Consider the following 23631-nt stretch of genomic DNA (forward strand, 5'->3'; position numbering starts at 1 on the left):
AAAATGCAATAAAGAGTAGTAGCAGTTATAAATATTGATTCCTTTCAAAAGCCAAATGAATATTGCAACTTATAAATATATTCACACAACATTTCAAACTAGATACTGTAACAAAATATGCCTATAAGTATGTCTACTATCAGAGTATTAGCTCGGATTCAATTTGTAAATGTCGCTGCTAGTCAAATTTTATAGCAAATAAATCGAAGGACTGGGAAAGGGGGTAAAAAGTAAAATCAAAGGACACTCGTAACATCACTTTATTGGATTTCTACCATACATTCATATCGCCTTTGAGGTTATTAACTAAAAATACGTAAGGGAAATAAGATTCCAAACAGGAGAGCTTAGCTTAGCATAAGAATAAATAAACTTATTTATAAGAATAAGAAATAGAGCAAGCTTTATTAATAACAATCACTTTTAGATTGATAAGTTTATTTATCTACGTAAAAATTAACATTAGTATTATTAAAATATTGACTGCTTTTTAAATTTTAGAAGTAAAGTTTATAATTGCATCACATTCAACATTTACTGTCTTAGTTTTTCTTTTTTAATAGATTGCCTAATATAGTTACAAATTTAATCATTTAGTTGTCTTTGTCGTAATCGCTTAAAGCAAACATTTTATAATGCAATAATAATCAAGATAAATAGATTTTCGAGCCAATTATCAATATTTAGTTCATATACATACACCAAATTTACACTTATACTTTGTATGCGGTATATGATCAAAAAGGCTTGGGTTGAAATAACCAAAGAAGGACAATTTTTACTATGTTCACGAAACAAGCTTTATTAGTAAATGATAATATCTTGATTATTATTTACGTTTATCTTGAAGTGGCCATTAGATCAGTATGAGTAGATAAGTTTCAAAAGAACAGCGTTATATAAAATATTAAAAAAAAAAAACGTGACAAGAAAACAATTTCCATACTTGTTACCCATATTGGCCCAAACTATAATCAAAGTTACATACACCATCATAACAACATATTAAATGTATTATATAGCCAAACAATAATATACAGTAATATTTATAAGTATACATTTGGGAATGCTAAATATTTTAAGTGCGTAATTAATATGTGAGCTCTAAGCTAATTGTGCAAATTAGGAAGAATCAAAAAGTATTTATTTCTTTAGTACGTAGTGCTAATAATGTAGATTTTTTTTAATTAACATATTTTGTTAAGCAACACGTGTACAGACAGTACATACTAAATTAAAAATTAAATATATTATTAAATGTACAGTTGCACATACAGTTCTGACTTCAGGGTCATGACGTGAAAAATATTAAACTAAATAAAATAGGTAAAAAAATCCACAATACGCATACATAACTGAAGTATAGGTTTGCTACCTTAGTATGTAGTTTCACTACGGTTTGATCTAATTTAGTTTCTATAGGCTATTGTATTGCTTTGAGCACGACTTTAATCTTCTCCAACCACAGCGGCAAGTACCGCACCAAAAAAGAAGTGAGCCTCGATCCGTCGGGCCATTCCAGAAAGATCGTCACCAAGCTCGCCAAAACAGAAAAAAATAAGAAAAGCGATGACAAACATTAAGCAAGCTTATAAACGACAGATGACTATGGCGTATAAACGGAATATAGATTTTTTGCCGACATTATGGCCGATGGAATACCCGAAGAAAGCACGGGTCGCTCGTCACTGAGATCAGTGGATGCATGCCGATGGATATATATTTTGAAGAACACCGTTCCAACGACTGATCTCATCTCTACTGGGCTTGTTGTACATGTCGCTGTGTTATTAACTTCTAGGTAGTTATTAGGTTGTTGCACGTGGGGGTACGTTACATTAATGACTATAAAAATTTAAGATAATATACATTGAATATGTTATTGAAGTACAATCTTTCTATAAAAATGGGAATTCGTTTAAGAATATTAAATATTGTAGAAAATCGCAATTCATCTATATTTATATTAAACTGAACTGAAGTACTCTCTAACTTCAAAATACTACTTTTTCTCTTAAAGAAGATTACAAATATAATAAAAATTTTAGAATAATATTTTCCACCGATCGAAATGATATGATACTTATTCAACTGTAGCTTTAATATATCATACTAACTTATTGTAATAACTTATTATGAGTTACAGTTCGGAAGATCGAGAAGATAATGAATAATATAATAATCAATATTAAGAAAATGACTAATTTTAAGTATAAACAGAAAATAATATGCAGCTAAAAATCCACAACAAACAGTAGTATATCTTACAATTTTGAAGAATGCAAACTTTGGTCATGGCAATATTGATACAATTGATAACTTTTATTAAAACATTATTTTTCTTAGCCCACATTCAACTCTAGTGCAAGAATTAGTTAAATATTCAGTATGTACTGAATCGCTGAAATAATTTTATTTTAATATTTATGAATTTTTCATAAATTATTACTTCTGAGAACTAGCATTAATTACAATAACAAATCAAATAACTGATTCAGCCAAGCGATTATTACATATTTATATGTCCTATATTAAAGACCGACAGACTTAAACCATTTTTACCGTATAGAGCAGTATTCAAAATTGTAATACAATATTTATTTCCACATTCCAAAAAAAATCTGACAGTTCTTAATAGATTTAATAAAATTGTAAATATAATATGATAAGTTATTCACCAATATATATTAAGAGAGATTCATTAAAATATTTTATGCTTTACACTTTAGAATAAAATAAATTATTTACACTTAGTAGTACGGGCGGCGATCAGGGGACTTTCAGGATTTACTCGAGCGGGGCAGATAAAGATACTGGGGGTTCCTTGTACTCGGTTACGTACTTCCACCAAATATGAGCTCCATATATATGGCCGCCCGTCTAGGATAAAGGATCAGATTTGTAAAAAAAATGATAATTTGTAATTCTTGAGCGCGTCAGATTAAGGTAGAGTAAGTTACTTACATGCTAAATCGTGTATATTCCACTAATCTGGCAATTTAAGAGGGACGTAAAGAAGTGGAGGGGGTACAAAGTTGTAAAAAAACGGTATCTCTACATTCTCCAACGTGACTAATTTTTATTTTTATTTTAGAGGCAATAATTCAAGGATTACGAAGAATATATAATCTGACAAAATCCACAAGCCGAAATAATAGAAATCGATCGATAAAGTTTAATGTAGCTATAGTTCCTATATTCCTCTCTGTATTTATATTCCTCTCTCACTTTTTCTCTTTTTATTACCCCTTAGTCATCGATGAAGATGATAATTTATAAAAGTAATCGATAAGACTCTAGTACACCATTCTTCTGTCATCACTAATCTTGGCTAAACCAAGGGAGCTGTTGACACCAACACAAAACTTCAAGCTATAGTAAATAAAAATTTACTAACCATGTCCACATCTTTACAGATGCATCAAAGCTTTCTAAGGAAAGCTGTGTTGGTGCAGCATGCTGGATACCAAAATTCAAAATTATATTACAATTTAAGTGTCCTCCCGAATCATCTGTGTTTACTGGAGAGGTTGTTGCTTTATTAGAAGCAATCCGGTTCACACTCTCCCATGACTTTAAACAGACTGTCATATTTACCGACTCATTAAGTTGCATATTGGCTATCAAGGGAAATCCATTTCATAGTAAATTAAGGTCTGCAATTATTTTAAGGATTCGTGAAGAACTGTACTCATGTTATCTAAAGGGCTTGGATGTTACTTTGGCATGGTTTCCAGGGCATTCTGCAATCAGTGGGAATGAATCTGCAGACTCTTGCGCAAAATTGGGCATTAAGTATGGTAATTTAGGTAACTTTTTTATTTCGACCCAGGATTTGTTGTCTCTTGCATTAACTAATTTGGATCTGTCCTGGTCTGAATTTTATGAATTAACAAAATCTCAGAAATAAGTATTATGTTACTATCCAACCCAATATCCCAAGGCGACCATGGTCTTTTTCTCAAAAATTTGCTGAACAGAGGATTATATCAACTATTTGTCGTTTGCGCCTTGGGTATGCATGTACTCCTGTGCACCTAGCTAAGATCAGGGTCAGGGACCACTCACTGTGTGAGTGTGGCCTGGACGAAGGTTCCCCTTCCCACATCCTTTTCACCTGTCCTAAGTTAATTCGTCGTCGTCATCTTGTATGATATCCTTCCTCATTGTATGATGTTCCTCGTCCCCTTAATTTTCAATGTTTATTAATATTTGTATTCACTCCTTTGTGCAAATTTTTATGTAAATATATTAGATATAATAATATTAAAGTATAAGCTAACAATTTTGTTAAATATCATTTATTACTAACACTTTATTATGTATATATTGTATATAAATTTTGTTTATCTTATAGGTGAAGGCAGTATCTTAGCTGGGCGTATTTATAACGTGCATTCTACTATTGCGTAATATTGTCTCTTTACCATCTTTAACACCCCCTTAGAAAATCTGACGCGCTCGATCATATTTTTTTTCTTTTTTCATTTTTAACTCCCACGTAAGACCACCTCCATCATGGAAACAGTCAGATTAACATATTTACATGTTTAAGAATACGTAGGAAATGAATGGTATCAATATCTGACGCGTTCGAGTATGTCCATGCAACAGTTTTTTTTTACATTTTTGAAAATCTATCGCCGCTCACCCCACCGATCAAAAGATATATATTATATGACATTTTTTTCTTGTTATCATCTAATCTTCGCAAATCAATAGGTCTCTATAACGCTCGAGCAAATCCCGAGTTAGCATCCTCACCTCCCCATCTATAGATATACTTTCAAAATAAATAAGTAACAATATAAACAATGTTCAATATTAATATTAATTTCCAATCCAAAATTTTTTTTATATGCTCAGATCAAATGTTAATTCTTAAGAAGAGATATTCAATAAGCTCTTAATAATGAATAAAGTATCATAAATAAAAAGTATTGTGTTTTATACTTCGACTATTGTAGAATATATCTGGTATATTGACGATTATAAAATCGATTTTGAAATAGAATATACTTCATCCTTACAATAGTTAATTTACAAGCACATATTTTAAACATATGTATTAAATATAATGTCATGTATAGGTTATTTTTATTTTCTTGACTTATAATCGATAAATCGTTTACACTTGTCTAAGCATTTGTTTTTTTAGTTCATACAAATTAATTATGCTTATATTAAGTAGCATACATGTTAGGCAATAATTAAAAACTAAATAACAAATGTTAAGGAAATTAAAAAAATCGACCTTACAATTATCTACAAAAACTTTGAGACTTTTCTACATGTATACATCTAGAAAAGTCTTTATGTTTGTAGCACACTGTACCAAATTTGAAAATATATTTGTGGGTTTTTTTATACTTTGCAGTGATGTAGTTTTGTCTATTATATTAAAAATAAATCACTGTTATTGTAAACAAACATACTCATACAGATGTATTATAATTATATATAACCCAAAATTTATTTGAAAAGTGTAAACGATTGTGAACTACCTAAGAATAAATTGGTGTATACTTTATAGTTATATCTAATAATGAAGTACAGGTACATAGACATGGGTTTGTACATTTTTCTTAATACAACCAAAGTTAAAAGGACTGGATTTAGGAACAAGAATAAAATTATAAATCGATAATAATATTTGATACTGATAAATCGATATTATTTGTTAAAACAACTTTCTGCCGAATTCTGGAGACATTGCGTGTTGAGTGGCAAAACTCAACGCCGCGCTTTGCCTCGTCACCAGAGCGAAGAAATTGAAATATAAATGTAAATATTTCACTTCCTCGAGTGGGTCGCGTTACAGTCACACCCTTGTGCCGTTGCGCCACGATGGCCTCCTACCATCGACTACTTATTGACTTATTCATGAAGTAATGAAGTATAGGAATGATTAGAAAACTTAAAAATACAAATACCAATTATATAAACATAGGTATAATATTGGAATGGAAATTACATAGAATAGTTTTTAAATATATCTCAAGTTGTACACTTTTCTCAGTCTTGGAACTAAAGGAATGGTTGGTAAACAATAAAGACAGAAACAGAAATCAATAATAAATACTGCAATAAAATAGTTTTATTACAATAAATGTTCCTGTCGACAATACACGTAAGAAATATAAATGATTAGTATTTGTCGATTTTAGATTTAATATCGTCCGAAACATTTCTTTACAAATTTTTTGTTCATAAAAGTCATAACAGTGAACTAGACGAGTAATAAATCGATCAAAATATTAATCATCTATTATTACTTATGTCGTTATTTCAGATAACATGAATAATATTATACATTATAAGATCGCATGGTCAACATCGAAACATCTAGATTTCTTTTATAGTTAATAAAAACAGAAAAATTGCAGCAGGTTACTAGTGACGTTCGAATAACATTAAATTTATACATTGTACGTAAAAGTTGGACACAATTGTCGGTAGTGTCACTTAAAATTTAATATTATAAATAGCACTAAAAGCTTTTTAGCTGTTCATTGTAAGTCATATGCAAAACCAAGCTATTTATTTATTTTAGAGAAGTCACATTTAATTTTGAACACATTGTATATTTAGCCTTTTCGTTAACTCACGATACGATACAAGCATCATCTTTTAAACGGAATTTCTATGTAAGTTATATGCATCAATTATTCTACTTAGAATTATTTATTATATCAAAGTAATTTTATTTTATAAACGTTTACGGTTTTGCAAAATTTTACAATTTCTACATATTTTGTATCGCATCATAATACCTTGTGTAAATATTTAGACTTTTCTTACCAAAAGGCAACAAGCAGTGAGTCCTGTCGATACCTTGGCGAGCTCAGAGAAGCAAATAGATCGTCTCGCAAAGTCGATCTTCTCACAGAATACCTGAAATTTATTTCAATTTTCATCCATACCTATATTATAAATTCGAAAGTAACTCTGTCTGTCTGTCTGTGTGTGTGTCTTTTACGCAATCAGGGCCAAACCGCTAATTTAATTGTGATAATATACTCATATAGAGATACTTGAGGGTCTCGGGATGAACATAGGATACTTATTTTTCTCATATTTGTAATATTTTCGATATATACCAATATATTAAAATAATTAATTTGACATGCAATTTCTTCCGCCATGTTAATAACAATCGTCGCTACGCGTTGCTAAGCAACGGCTTGCAGAGTTTGTTGTTTTAAGAAAACGTCACCCAAAGTGAGTTTGCTTAATGCATACATTCCGCGCGCCGATATAGATTTGTATACATTAACAAAAATTTGATGATTTCTATAATTTGATATTGATCCTTATGAAAATAAATATAATAGTCACTTTCATCATTTCATCTAGATGGAAATTATGGTTTACTGTATAAAATTCTAAATTTTTATATATTTTCGAATTACTATTATGTTTTATGTAATTATTTGCTGCTTATAATTAATTTATGTCAGTTCGGTTATCTATACCAATGTTATACACTTAAAATATCGTAATTTTAATCATTTGGGATTTTATTTAATATAGTTCGCAAAAATTAATAATTATTCAATATAGAAAAATGTTTAGTACGCGCGCACGGCAAACTTTAGGTACTTTTTCTAATATTAAGAATTTCCTTTAGTTACTTTTACTTCTTTTGTTTGTTCATTTCGGTTACTCAGATATTTTTTCTAATAATAAATCTCCACTTATTATTATTTTTTAACTTATTTTAATTATTTAGGCTTATATTTTGGCGGGCGTAGCCGCGTCCGGGCCCACTAGTGTTTTTATATATTTTTAAAATATATAAATTAATACTGTTACATAAATTATAGGAACTTTTTTTTCATCGTAATGTCATGTGTTAAATCAAAATGTACGCAGTAGTCTTGTTTGTTAAAATATGTATGGAAGGGTACAAATAAAATAAGTTTAAACGGTTTTATTTAGCTTGACTTCATCATGGGTTAAATGGGTATATAAACTAGTAATTTAAATTTTATCCCCTTTCTGTACACAGATTGACCCGAGTCGGTTCTGAAGCGGACCTGAATGATCAACAATTTAGTTCTGGTGACAATAACATTTAGTTTATAGTAGAATAGCGGCTCACTCGCGGCTTCGCCCGCATACGGTTCTAAACCGCTAGCTTGATTCAGTTCGTAGTCATCGAATTCTAAATTAGCTTCATATTTTCTTGAAGCACTGTTTTACAATAACATTTAAAGATAACTGCTATCAAACAGGACGAATATTGTTACCAAAAAGTCGGTACAGTCAACAACAAATACCTTGGAAAGCTTGGAAAGCTCTTAACGGACTTAGTTTTGGTTGTTCGGAGTCCATATCTGCGCATGTGCGTTTGGAGTTCCGAGTATGTAAAGGAAGAAAATAAAATCTATTAAAAAAACTACATTGCTGGCTCACGAAAATAGTCAAGAAATATCAGAGGGGAAATATTTAAACCATTTTACTAAAATAAATGACATGCGTTTACACAAAATATTATTCAACAACCACTAAGTAAATACATTATTTTTAGTTACTAAGTCGTTTTTTTTTATGCATCTGAAGTAAGCAGAGCATGGCTATATCCTTTGCAACTCGAGCCAGATTTTCAAAGTAAAGACCGGGTAAAATGCTTTATAGAATAAAAAGTAAAGAAAACACCTGGAAATATCGATTACACAAGCAAGTGACGCTGAACAGCCTCCATTACAACCTCGTTTAAAGCAGAAATAATGATGTCTGTTTCTATTGTGCAGTTGAATACTTTACAAAAACTATACAAAATGCGGCATGGAACTCTACTCCAGAAAGCAAAAGAAAGGCTGATAATTACTATATAACTAACAATATACTAGAACTTTTACACAAGAAAAGAAAACTCCGTAAAAAGTGGCAATCAAGCCAGTGCCCTCGATTAAAAAAACGATTAAACCATACCACTAGGCTGTTCACAAATGTCATTACAATAGGGCGGAATAGTAGCTTTGGGAGTCTTTTTGAGTGGACTGGACGCAACTTCCACTACAGACTACTCTCTGTGGAAGGCTACGAAAACATTTAAGCAACCCGAAAATGTACGAATCATTTATAATATTTTTTATACATTTTATTTTTGCGGAGGAGTAAAGGAAAGGCAAGAGACATATTTGAACCACATTTTATAAATCACTCCTTCCGCGTGAGTGCGTTTACTCAGACGTGTAAATATAATTATTAAATGTACATACGTTTATCATTTCATGAGCCCACTTGTACATGTATATATGTAAATTTAAGTATATGAATAGGGGAGACAAAGTTGCTCGCGTCCGTAGTCCGTTTTTTTATTTAGTTTTTATAAAGTATCTTCAAAAAAACACTAAAGATGTAGGTACTTAGTTTGTTAAAACAAGTGCTGAAGATATGGTGATCGTCTTTTACATGTTTTTTAAAACAGGAAAGCTAAATATTATCAAATATTTCTCTAAACAAATGTAATATACCTCAAGAACCAATATCAATGAGAAATACAGAAAATATATTGTATGCTGAATATTCCGCTGGTTCCATAGTACTCGCCAGGCTTGGTGGATCGCTTTGGTGGCCAGCCATGGTGGATGATTGTCCAGATACAGAACAATATTACTAGTTACACATTACCACGTCGTTTTTTCGATGCATCTGAAGTAAGCAGAGCATGGTTCACTACTTTGCAACTCAAGCCATATTCTCAAAATTAAGACCTGGTTAAATTTGTTTCAATGAATAAAAAGTATAGAAAACGTCTGGAAGTATCGATAACACAAGCAAGTGACGCTGAACAGCCTCCATTACAACCTCGTTTAAAGAAGACATAATGATGTCTGTTTCTGTTGTGCAGTTGAATACTTTACAAAAACTATACAAAATGCGGCATGGAACTCTACTCCAGAAAGCAAAAGAAAGGCTGATAATTACTATATAACTAACAATATACTAGAACTTTACACAAGAAAAGAAAACTCCGTCAATGGTGGCAAACAAGCCAGTGCCCTCGATTAAAAAAACGATTAAACCATACCACTAGGCTGTTCACTAACATCATTACAATGGGGCGGAATAGTAGCTTTGGCAGTTTTTTTGAGTGGACTGAACGCAACCTCCACTACAGTCTACTCTCTGTGGAGGGCCACGAAAACATTTAAACTGCCCGAAAATGTAAGAATTATATCATTTATAATATTTTTTATACATTTTTTTTGCGGAGGAGTAAAAGAAAGGCAAGAGACATATTTGAACCACATTTTATAAATCACTCCTTCCGCGTGAGTCCGTTTACTCAGACGTGTAAATATAATTATTAAATGTACATACGTTTTTCATTTCATGAGCCCACTTGTACATGTATATATGTAAATTTAAGTATATGAATAGGGGAGACAAAGTTGCTCGCGTCCGTAGTCCGTTTTTTTATTTAGTTTTTATAAAGTATCTTCAAAAAAACACTAAAGATGTAGGTACTTAGTTTGTTAAAACAAGTGCTGAAGATATGGTGATCGTCTTTTACATGTTTTTTAAAACAGGAAAGCTAAATATTATCAAATATTTCTCTAAACAAATGTAATATACCTCAAGAACCAATATCAATGAGAAATACAGAAAATATATTGTATGCTGAATATTCCGCTGGTTCCATAGTACTCGCCAGGCTTGGTGGATCGCTTTGGTGGCCAGCCATGGTGGATGATTGTCCAGATACAGAACAATATTACTAGTTACACATTACCACGTCGTTTTTTCGATGCATCTGAAGTAAGCAGAGCATGGTTCACTACTTTGCAACTCAAGCCATATTCTCAAAATTAAGACCTGGTTAAATTTGTTTCAATGAATAAAAAGTATAGAAAACGTCTGGAAGTATCGATAACACAAGCAAGTGACGCTGAACAGCCTCCATTACAACCTCGTTTAAAGAAGACATAATGATGTCTGTTTCTGTTGTGCAGTTGAATACTTTACAAAAACTATACAAAATGCGGCATGGAACTCTACTCCAGAAAGCAAAAGAAAGGCTGATAATTACTATATAACTAACAATATACTAGAACTTTACACAAGAAAAGAAAACTCCGTCAATGGTGGCAAACAAGCCAGTGCCCTCGATTAAAAAAACGATTAAACCATACCACTAGGCTGTTCACTAACATCATTACAATGGGGCGGAATAGTAGCTCTGGCAGTTTTTTTGAGTGGACTGAACGCAACCTCCACTACAGTCTACTCTCTGTGAAGGGCCACGAAAACATTTAAACTGCCCGAAAATGTAAGAATTATATCATTTATAATATTTTTTATACATTTTTTTTGCGGAGGAGTAAAAGAAAGGCAAGAGACATATTTGAACCACATTTTATAAATCACTCCTTCCGCGTGAGTCCGTTTACTCAGACGTGTAAATATAATTATTAAATGTACATACGTTTTTCATTTCATGAGCCCACTTGTACATGTATATATGTAAATTTAAGTATATGAATAGGGGAGACAAAGTTGCTCGCGTCCGTAGTCCGTTTTTTTATTTAGTTTTTATAAAGTATCTTCAAAAAACACTAAAGATGTAGGTACTTAGTTTGTTAAAAAACGTGCTGAAGATATGGTGATTGTCTTTTACATGTTTTTTAAAACAGGAAAGCTAAATATTATCAAATATTTCTCTAAACAAATGTAATATACCTCAAGAACAATATGTAAGAAATACATATTGTTCAATATACATAGAAACAATATGTATGCAATATGTAAGAATTATATCATTTATAATATTTTTTATACATTTTTTTTGCGGAGGAGTAAAAGAAAGGCAAGAGACATATTTGAACCACATTTTATAAACCACTCCTTCCGCGTGAGTCCGTTTACTCAGACGTGTAAATATAATTATTAAATGTACATACGTTTTTCATTTCATGAGCCCACTTGTACATGTATATATGTAAATTTAAGTATATGAATAGGGGAGACAAAGTTGCTCGCGTCCGTAGTCCGTTTTTTTATTTAGTTTTTATAAAGTATCTTCAAACAACACTAAAGATGTAGGTACTTAGTTTGTTAAAACACGTGCTGAAGATATCGTGATTGTCTTTTGCATGTTTTTTTAAAACAGAAAGTTTTTATAAAGTATTCAACTGCACAACAGAAACAGACATTATGTCTGCTTTAAACGAGGTTGTAATGGAGGCTGTTCAGCGTCACTTGCTTGTATAATCGATACTTCCAGACGTTTTCTATACTTTTTATTCTGTACAGCAAATTTAAGCAGGTCTTAATTTTGAGAATATGGCTTGAGCTGCAAAGGAGTGAGCCATGCTCTGCTTACTTCAGATGCATCGAAAAAACGATGTGGTAATGTGTAACTAGTAATATTGTTCTGTATTTGGACAATGATCCACCATGGCTGGCCACCACAGCGATCCACCAAGCCTAGCCAGTACTATGGAACCAGCGGAATATTCGACATACAATATATTTTCTGTATTTATTGATATTGGTTCTTAAGGGATATAACATTTGTTTAGAGAAATATTTGATAATATTTAGCTTTTCTGTTTTTTTTAAAAAAAACATGTAAAAGACGATCACGATATCTTCAGCACGTGTTTTAGGTACTTAGTTTGTTAAATAGAAAAGCTAAATATTATCAAATGTTTCTCTAAACAAATGTTATATCCCTTAAGAACCAATATCAATAAGAAATACAAAAAATATATTGTATGCTGAATATTCCGCTGGTTCCATAGTATTGGCCAGGCTTGGTGGATCGCTGTGGTGGCCAGCCGTGGTGGATCATTGTCCAGGTACAGAACAATATTACTAGTTACACATTACCACGTCGGTTTTTTCGATGCATCTGAAGTAAGCAGAGCATAGGTCACTCCTTTGCAACTCAAGCCATATTCTCAAAATTAAGACCTGGTTAAATTTGCTGTACAGAATAAAAAGTATAGAAAACGTCTGGAAGTATCGATAACACAAGCAAGTAACGCTGAAAAGGCTACATTACAAGCTCCTTTAAAGCAGACATAATGATGTCTGTTTCTGTTGTGCAGTTGAATACTTTACAAAAACTATACAAAAAGCGGCATGGAACTCTACTCCAGAAATCAAAAGAAAGGCTGATAATTACTATATAACTAACAATATACTAGAACTTTTAAACAAGAACAGAAAACTCCGTAAAAAGTGGCAAACAAACCAGTGCCCTCGATTAAAGAAACGATTAAACTCTACCCTACACTAGGCTGCTCACTAACATCATTACAATGGGGCGGAATAGTAGCTTTGGGAGTTTTTTGAGTGGACTGGACGCAACCTCCACTACAGACTACTCTCTGTGGAAGACCACAAAAACATTTAAACAGCCCGAAAACGTAAGAATTATATCATTTATAACATTTTTTATACATTTTTTTTTGCGGAGGAGTAAAGGAAAGGCAAGAGACATATTTGAACCACATTTTATAAATCACTCCTTCCGCGTGAGTCCGTTTACTCAGACGTGTAAATATAATTATTAAATGTACATACGTTTTTCATTTCATGAACCCACTTGTACATGTATATATGTAAATTTAAGTATATGAATAGGGGAGACAAAGTTGCTCGCGTCCGTAGTCCGTTTTTTTATTTAGTTTTTATAAAGTATCTTCAAAAAACACTAAAGATGTAGGTACTTAGTTTGTTAAAACAAGTGCTGAAGATATGGTGATCGTCTTTTACATGTTTTTTAAAACAGGAAAGCTAAATATTATCAAATATTTCTCTAAACAAATGTAATATACCTCAAGAACCAATATCAATGAGAAATACAGAAAATATATTGTATGCTGAATATTCCGCTGGTTCCATAGTACTCGCCAAGCTTGGTGGATCGCTTTGGTGGCCAGCCATGGTGGATGATTGTCCAGATACAGAACAATATTACTAGTTACACATTACCACGTCGTTTTTTCGATGCATCTGAAGTAAGCAGAGCATGGTTCACTCCTTTGAAACTCAAGCCATATTCTCAAAATTAAGACCTGGTTAAATTTGTTTCAATGAATAAAAAGTATAGAAAACGTCTGGAAGTATCGATAACACAAGCAAGTGACGCTGAACAGCCTCCATTACAACCTCGTTTAAAGAAGACATAATGATGTCTGTTTCTGTTGTGCAGTTGAATACTTTACAAAAACTATACAAAATGCGGCATGGAATTCTACTCCAGAAAGCAAAAGGAAGGCTGATAATTACTATATAACTAACAATATACTAGAACTTTGACACAAGAAAAGAAAACTCCGTCAATGGTGGCAATCAAGCCAGTGCCCTCGATTAAAAAAACGATTAAACCATACCACTAGGCTGTTCACTAACATCATTACAATGGGGCGGAATAGTAGCTTTGGCAGTTTTTTTGAGTGGACTGAACGCAACCTCCACTACAGTCTACTCTCTGTGGAAGACCACAAAAACATTTAAACAGCCCGAAGACGTAAGAATTATATCATTTATAACATTTTTTATACATTTTTTGTGCGGAGGAGTAAAGAAAAGGCTAGAGACATATTTGAACCACATTTTATAAATCACTCCTTCCGCGTGAGTCCGTTTACTCAGACGTGTAAATATAATTATTAAATGTACATACGTTTTTCATTTCATGAACCCACTTGTACATGTATATATGTAAATTTATGTATATGATAGGGGAGACAAAGTTGCTCGCGTCCGTAGTCCATTTTTTTATGTAGTTTTTATAAAGTATCTTCAAAAAACACTAAAGCTGTAGGTACTTAGTTTGTTAAAACACGTGCTGAAGATATCGTGATCGTCTTTTACAAGTTTTCTTAAACAGGAAAGCTAAATATTATCAAATACTCCTCCAAACAAATGTTATATCCCTTAAGAACCAATCATCATCATCATCATCAACAGCCATCTTTTCTCTACTGTTGGACATAGGCCTTCCCCAATTCTCGCCAAGACACTCGATCCTCAGCTTTTCGGACCCATCCGCTTCCCGCCAACCTCTTTATGTCGTTGGCCCATCTGGCAGGGGGTCGTCCCACCGGTCGTTTTGTACGAGGTCTCCATTCTACGAGACGTCTGTCCCAGCGGCCGTCGGCTCCACGACAGATATGCCTCGCCCATTGCCACTTCAGCTTACCAATATCAATAAGAAATACAGAAAATATATTGTATGCTGAATATTCCGCTGGTTCCATTGTACTGGCCAGGCTTGGTGGATCGCTGTGGTGGCCAGCCGTGGTGGATCATTGTCCAGGTACAGAACAATATTACTAGTTACACATTACCACGTCGTTTTTTCGATGCATCTGAAGTAAGCAGAGCATAGCTCACTCCTTTGCAACTCAAGCCATATTCTCAAAATTAAGACCTGCTTAAATTTGCTGTACAGAATAAAAAGTATAGAAAACGTCTTGAAGTATCGATAACACAAGCAAGTGACGCTGAAAAGGCTACATTACAAGCTCCTTTAAAGCAGACATAATGATGTCTGTTTCTGTTGTGCAGTTGAATACTTTACAAAAACTATACAAAATGCGGCATGGAACTCTACTCCAGAAATCAAAAGAAAGGCTGGTAATTACTATATAACTAACAATATACTAGAACTTTTAAACAAGAAAAGAAAACTCCGTAAAAAGTGGCAAACAAACCAGTGCCCTCGATTAAAGAAACGATTAAACCATACCACTAGGCTGCTCACTAACATCATTACAATGGGGCGGAATAGTAGCTTTGGAAGTTTTTTGAGTGGACTGGACGCAACCTCCACTACAGTCTACTCTCTGTGGAAGGCCACAAAAACATTTAAACAGCCCGAAAATGTAAGAATTATATCATTTATAATATTTTTTATACATTTTTTGTGCGGAGGAGTAAAGAAAAGACTAGAGACATATTTGAACCACATTTTATAAATCACTCCTTCCGCGTGAGTCCGTTTACTCAGACGTGTAAATATAATTATTAAATGTACATACGTTTTTCATTTCATGAACCCACTTGTACATGTATATATGTAAATTTATGTATATGATAGGGGAGACAAAGTTGCTCGCGTCCGTAGTCCATTTTTTTATGTAGTTTTTATAAAGTATCTTCAAAAAACACTAAAGATGTAGGTACTTAGTTTGTTAAAACAAGTGCTGAAGATATGGTGATGGTCTTTTACATGTTTTTTAAAACAGGAAAGCTAAATATTATCAAATATTTCTCTAAACAAATGTAATATACCTCAAGAACCAATATCAATGAGAAATACAGAAAATATATTGTATGCTGAATATTCCGCTGGTTCCATAGTACTCGCCAAGCTTGGTGGATCGCTTTGGTGGCCAGCCATGGTGGATGATTGTCCAGATACAGAACAATATTACTAGTTACACATTACCACGTCGTTTTTTCGATGCATCTGAAGTAAGCAGAGCATGGTTCACTCCTTTGCAACTCAAGCCATATTCTCAAAATTAAGACCTGGTTAAATTTGTTTCAATGAATAAAAAGTATAGAAAACGTCTGGAAGTATCGATAACACAAGCAAGTGACGCTGAACAGCCTCCATTACAACCTCGTTTAAAGAAGACATAATGATGTCTGTTTCTGTTGTGCAGTTGAATACTTTACAAAAACTATACAAAATGCGGCATGGAACTCTACTCCAGAAATCAAAAGGAAGGCTGATAATTACTATATAACTAACAATATACTAGAACTTTGACACAAGAAAAGAAAACTCCGTCAATGGTGGCAATCAAGCCAGTGCCCTCGATTAAAAAAACGAATTAACCATACCACTAGGCTGTTCACTAACATCATTACAATGGGGCGGAATAGTAGCTTTGGAAGTTTTTTGAGTGGACTGGACGCAACCTCCACTACAGTCTACTCTCTGTGGAAGACCACAAAAACATTTAAACAGCCCGAAGACGTAAGAATTATATCATTTATAACATTTTTTATACATTTTTTGTGCGGAGGAGTAAAGAAAAGGCTAGAGACATATTTGAACCACATTTTATAAATCACTCCTTCCGCGTGAGTCCGTTTACTCAGACGTGTAAATATAATTATTAAATGTACATACGTTTTTCATTTCATGAACCCACTTGTACATGTATATATGTAAATTTATGTATATGATAGGGGAGACAAAGTTGCTCGCGTCCGTAGTCCATTTTTTTATGTAGTTTTTATAAAGTATCTTCAAAAAACACTAAAGATGTAGGTACTTAGTTTGTTAAAACACGTGCTGAAGATATCGTGATCGTCTTTTACAAGTTTTCTTAAACAGGAAAGCTAAATATTATCAAATACTCCTCCAAACAAATGTTATATCCCTTAAGAACCAATCATCATCATCATCATCAACAGCCATCTTTTCTCTACTGTTGGACATAGGCCTTCCCCAATTCTCGCCAAGACACTCGATCCTCAGCTTTTCGGACCCATCCGCTTCCCGCCAACCTCTTTATGTCGTTGGCCCATCTGGCAGGGGGTCGTCCCACCGGTCGTTTTGTACGGGGTCTCCATTCTACGAGACGTCTGTCCCAGCGGCCGTCGGCTCCACGACAGATATGCCTCGCCCATTGCCACTTCAGCTTACCAATATCAATAAGAAATACAGAAAATATATTGTATGCTGAATATTCCGCTGGTTCCATTGTACTGGCCAGGCTTGGTGGATCGCTGTGGTGGCCAGCCGTGGTGGATCATTGTCCAGGTACAGAACAATATTACTAGTTACACATTACCACGTCGTTTTTTCGATGCATCTGAAGTAAGCAGAGCATAGCTCACTCCTTTGCAACTCAAGCCATATTCTCAAAATTAAGACCTGGTTAAATTTGCTGTACAGAATAAAAAGTATAGAAAACGTCTTGAAGTATCGATAACACAAGCAAGTGACGCTGAAAAGGCTACATTACAAGCTCCTTTAAAGCAGACATAATGATGTCTGTTTCTGTTGTGCAGTTGAATACTTTACAAAAACTATACAAAATGCGGCATGGAACTCTACTCCAGAAATCAAAAGAAAGGCTGATAATTACTATATAACTAACAATATACTAGAACTTTTAAACAAGAAAAGAAAACTCCGTAAAAAGTGGCAAACAAACCAGTGCCCTCGATTAAAGAAACGATTAAACCATACCACTAGGCTGCTCACTAACATCATTACAATGGGGCGGAATAGTAGCTTTGGAAGTTTTTTGAGTGGACTGGACGCAACCTCCACTACAGTCTACTCTCTGTGGAAGGCCACAAAAACATTTAAACAGCCCGAAAATGTAAGAATTATATCATTTATAATATTTTTTATACATTTTTTGTGCGGAGGAGTAAAGAAAAGACTAGAGACATATTTGAACCACATTTTATAAATCACTCCTTCCGCGTGAGTCCGTTTACTCAGACGTGTAAATATAATTATTAAATGTACATACGTTTTTCATTTCATGAACCCACTTGTACATGTATATATGTAAATTTATGTATATGATAGGGGAGACAAAGTTGCTCGCGTCCGTAGTCCATTTTTTTATGTAGTTTTTATAAAGTATCTTCAAAAAACACTAAAGATGTAGGTACTTAGTTTGTTAAAACACGTGCTGAAGATATCGTGATCGTCTTTTTCAAGTTTTCTTAAACAGGAAAGCTAAATATTATCAAATACTCCTCTAAACAAATGTTATATCCCTTAAGAACCAATCATCATCATCATCATCAACAGCCATCTTTTCTCTACTGTTGGACATAGGCCTTCCCCAATTCTCGCCAAGACACTCGATCCTCAGCTTTTCGGACCCATCCGCTTCCCGCCAACCTCTTTATGTCGTTGGCCCATCTGGCAGGGGGTCGTCCCACCGGTCGTTTTGTACGGGGTCTCCATTCTACGAGACGTCTGTCCCAGCGGCCGTCGGCTCCACGACAGATATGCCTCGCCCATTGCCACTTCAGCTTACCAATATCAATAAGAAATACAGAAAATATATTGTATGCTGAATATTCCGCTGGTTCCATTGTACTGGCCAGGCTTGGTGGATCGCTGTGGTGGCCAGCCGTGGTGGATCATTGTCCAGGTACAGAACAATATTACTAGTTACACATTACCACGTCGTTTTTTCGATGCATCTGAAGTAAGCAGAGCATAGCTCACTCCTTTGCAACTCAAGCCATATTCTCAAAATTAAGACCTGCTTAAATTTGCTGTACAGAATAAAAAGTATAGAAAACGTCTTGAAGTATCGATAACACAAGCAAGTGACGCTGAAAAGGCTACATTACAAGCTCCTTTAAAGCAGACATAATGATGTCTGTTTCTGTTGTGCAGTTGAATACTTTACAAAAACTATACAAAAAGCGGCATGGAACTCTACTCCAGAAATCAAAAGAAAGGCTGATAATTACTATATAACTAACAATATACTAGAACTTTTAAACAAGAACAGAAAACTCCGTAAAAAGTGGCAAACAAACCAGTGCCCTCGATTAAAGAAACGATTAAACTCTACCCTACACTAGGCTGCTCACTAACATCATTACAATGGGGCGGAATAGTAGCTTTGGGAGTTTTTTGAGTGGACTGGACGCAACCTCCACTACAGACTACTCTCTGTGGAAGACCACAAAAACATTTAAACAGCCCGAAAACGTAAGAATTATATCATTTATAACATTTTTTATACATTTTTTTTTGCGGAGGAGTAAAGGAAAGGCAAGAGACATATTTGAACCACATTTTATAAATCACTCCTTCCGCGTGAGTCCGTTTACTCAGACGTGTAAATATAATTATTAAATGTACATACGTTTTTCATTTCATGAACCCACTTGTACATGTATATATGTAAATTTAAGTATATGAATAGGGGAGACAAAGTTGCTCGCGTCCGTAGTCCGTTTTTTTATTTAGTTTTTATAAAGTATCTTCAAAAAACACTAAAGATGTAGGTACTTAGTTTGTTAAAACAAGTGCTGAAGATATGGTGATCGTCTTTTACATGTTTTTTAAAACAGGAAAGCTAAATATTATCAAATATTTCTCTAAACAAATGTAATATACCTCAAGAACCAATATCAATGAGAAATACAGAAAATATATTGTATGCTGAATATTCCGCTGGTTCCATAGTACTCGCCAAGCTTGGTGGATCGCTTTGGTGGCCAGCCATGGTGGATGATTGTCCAGATACAGAACAATATTACTAGTTACACATTACCACGTCGTTTTTTCGATGCATCTGAAGTAAGCAGAGCATGGTTCACTCCTTTGAAACTCAAGCCATATTCTCAAAATTAAGACCTGGTTAAATTTGTTTCAATGAATAAAAAGTATAGAAAACGTCTGGAAGTATCGATAACACAAGCAAGTGACGCTGAACAGCCTCCATTACAACCTCGTTTAAAGAAGACATAATGATGTCTGTTTCTGTTGTGCAGTTGAATACTTTACAAAAACTATACAAAATGCGGCATGGAATTCTACTCCAGAAAGCAAAAGGAAGGCTGATAATTACTATATAACTAACAATATACTAGAACTTTGACACAAGAAAAGAAAACTCCGTCAATGGTGGCAATCAAGCCAGTGCCCTCGATTAAAAAAACGATTAAACCATACCACTAGGCTGTTCACTAACATCATTACAATGGGGCGGAATAGTAGCTTTGGCAGTTTTTTTGAGTGGACTGAACGCAACCTCCACTACAGTCTACTCTCTGTGGAAGACCACAAAAACATTTAAACAGCCCGAAGACGTAAGAATTATATCATTTATAACATTTTTTATACATTTTTTGTGCGGAGGAGTAAAGAAAAGGCTAGAGACATATTTGAACCACATTTTATAAATCACTCCTTCCGCGTGAGTCCGTTTACTCAGACGTGTAAATATAATTATTAAATGTACATACGTTTTTCATTTCATGAACCCACTTGTACATGTATATATGTAAATTTATGTATATGATAGGGGAGACAAAGTTGCTCGCGTCCGTAGTCCATTTTTTTATGTAGTTTTTATAAAGTATCTTCAAAAAACACTAAAGCTGTAGGTACTTAGTTTGTTAAAACACGTGCTGAAGATATCGTGATCGTCTTTTACAAGTTTTCTTAAACAGGAAAGCTAAATATTATCAAATACTCCTCCAAACAAATGTTATATCCCTTAAGAACCAATCATCATCATCATCATCAACAGCCATCTTTTCTCTACTGTTGGACATAGGCCTTCCCCAATTCTCGCCAAGACACTCGATCCTCAGCTTTTCGGACCCATCCGCTTCCCGCCAACCTCTTTATGTCGTTGGCCCATCTGGCAGGGGGTCGTCCCACCGGTCGTTTTGTACGAGGTCTCCATTCTACGAGACGTCTGTCCCAGCGGCCGTCGGCTCCACGACAGATATGCCTCGCCCATTGCCACTTCAGCTTACCAATATCAATAAGAAATACAGAAAATATATTGTATGCTGAATATTCCGCTGGTTCCATTGTACTGGCCAGGCTTGGTGGATCGCTGTGGTGGCCAGCCGTGGTGGATCATTGTCCAGGTACAGAACAATATTACTAGTTACACATTACCACGTCGTTTTTTCGATGCATCTGAAGTAAGCAGAGCATAGCTCACTCCTTTGCAACTCAAGCCATATTCTCAAAATTAAGACCTGCTTAAATTTGCTGTACAGAATAAAAAGTATAGAAAACGTCTTGAAGTATCGATAACACAAGCAAGTGACGCTGAAAAGGCTACATTACAAGCTCCTTTAAAGCAGACATAATGATGTCTGTTTCTGTTGTGCAGTTGAATACTTTACAAAAACTATACAAAATGCGGCATGGAACTCTACTCCAGAAATCAAAAGAAAGGCTGGTAATTACTATATAACTAACAATATACTAGAACTTTTAAACAAGAAAAGAAAACTCCGTAAAAAGTGGCAAACAAACCAGTGCCCTCGATTAAAGAAACGATTAAACCATACCACTAGGCTGCTCACTAACATCATTACAATGGGGCGGAATAGTAGCTTTGGAAGTTTTTTGAGTGGACTGGACGCAACCTCCACTACAGTCTACTCTCTGTGGAAGGCCACAAAAACATTTAAACAGCCCGAAAATGTAAGAATTATATCATTTATAATATTTTTTATACATTTTTTGTGCGGAGGAGTAAAGAAAAGACTAGAGACATATTTGAACCACATTTTATAAATCACTCCTTCCGCGTGAGTCCGTTTACTCAGACGTGTAAATATAATTATTAAATGTACATACGTTTTTCATTTCATGAACCCACTTGTACATGTATATATGTAAATTTATGTATATGATAGGGGAGACAAAGTTGCTCGCGTCCGTAGTCCATTTTTTTATGTAGTTTTTATAAAGTATCTTCAAAAAACACTAAAGATGTAGGTACTTAGTTTGTTAAAACAAGTGCTGAAGATATGGTGATCGTCTTTTACATGTTTTTTAAAACAGGAAAGCTAAATATTATCAAATATTTCTCTAAACAAATGTAATATACCTCAAGAACCAATATCAATGAGAAATACAGAAAATATATTGTATGCTGAATATTCCGCTGGTTCCATAGTACTCGCCAAGCTTGGTGGATCGATTTGGTGGCCAGCCATGGTGGATGATTGTCCAGATACAGAACAATATTACTAGTTACACATTACCACGTCGTTTTTTCGATGCATCTGAAGTAAGCAGAGCATGGTTCACTCCTTTGCAACTCAAGCCATATTCTCAAAATTAAGACCTGGTTAAATTTGTTTCAATGAATAAAAAGTATAGAAAACGTCTGGAAGTATCGATAACACAAGCAAGTGACGCTGAACAGCCTCCATTACAACCTCGTTTAAAGAAGACATAATGATGTCTGTTTCTGTTGTGCAGTTGAATACTTTACAAAAACTATACAAAATGCGGCATGGAACTCTACTCCAGAAATCAAAAGGAAGGCTGATAATTACTATATAACTAACAATATACTAGAACTTTGACACAAGAAAAGAAAACTCCGTCAATGGTGGCAATCAAGCCAGTGCCCTCGATTAAAAAAACGAATTAACCATACCACTAGGCTGTTCACTAACATCATTACAATGGGGCGGAATAGTAGCTTTGGCAGTTTTTTTGAGTGGACTGAACGCAACCTCCACTACAGTCTACTCTCTGTGGAAGACCACAAAAACATTTAAACAGCCCGAAGACGTAAGAATTATATCATTTATAACATTTTTTATACATTTTTTGTGCGGAGGAGTAAAGAAAAGGCTAGAGACATATTTGAACCACATTTTATAAATCACTCCTTCCGCGTGAGTCCGTTTACTCAGACGTGTAAATATAATTATTAAATGTACATACGTTTTTCATTTCATGAACCCACTTGTACATGTATATATGTAAATTTATGTATATGATAGGGGAGACAAAGTTGCTCGCGTCCGTAGTCCATTTTTTTATGTAGTTTTTATAAAGTATCTTCAAAAAACACTAAAGATGTAGGTACTTAGTTTGTTAAAACACGTGCTGAAGATATCGTGATCGTCTTTTACAAGTTTTCTTAAACAGGAAAGCTAAATATTATCAAA

The 23631-nt window shown here is 34.1% G+C and overlaps 1 protein-coding gene across 1 annotated transcript in view; it reads right to left on the reverse strand.

Moving 5' to 3' along the window:
- Positions 1 to 242: 242 nt before the first annotated feature.
- Positions 243 to 23631, reverse strand: part of LOC146527255 (N(G),N(G)-dimethylarginine dimethylaminohydrolase 1) — a 47828-nt gene continuing 24439 nt past the window's right edge. The window contains exon 5 of the mRNA XM_085205710.1: positions 243 to 6894. Coding sequence (XP_085061836.1) covers positions 6787 to 6894 — 108 coding nt within the window. The 3' untranslated portion in view covers positions 243 to 6786. The remainder of the gene's footprint in view (positions 6895 to 23631) is intronic.

Source organism: Heliconius melpomene, chromosome 21 (assembly GCF_056956725.1).
Source record: "Heliconius melpomene rosina isolate 202511_hmr_F chromosome 21, ASM5695672v1, whole genome shotgun sequence".
In the NCBI taxonomy this organism is placed as follows: Eukaryota; Metazoa; Arthropoda; class Insecta; order Lepidoptera; family Nymphalidae; genus Heliconius; species Heliconius melpomene.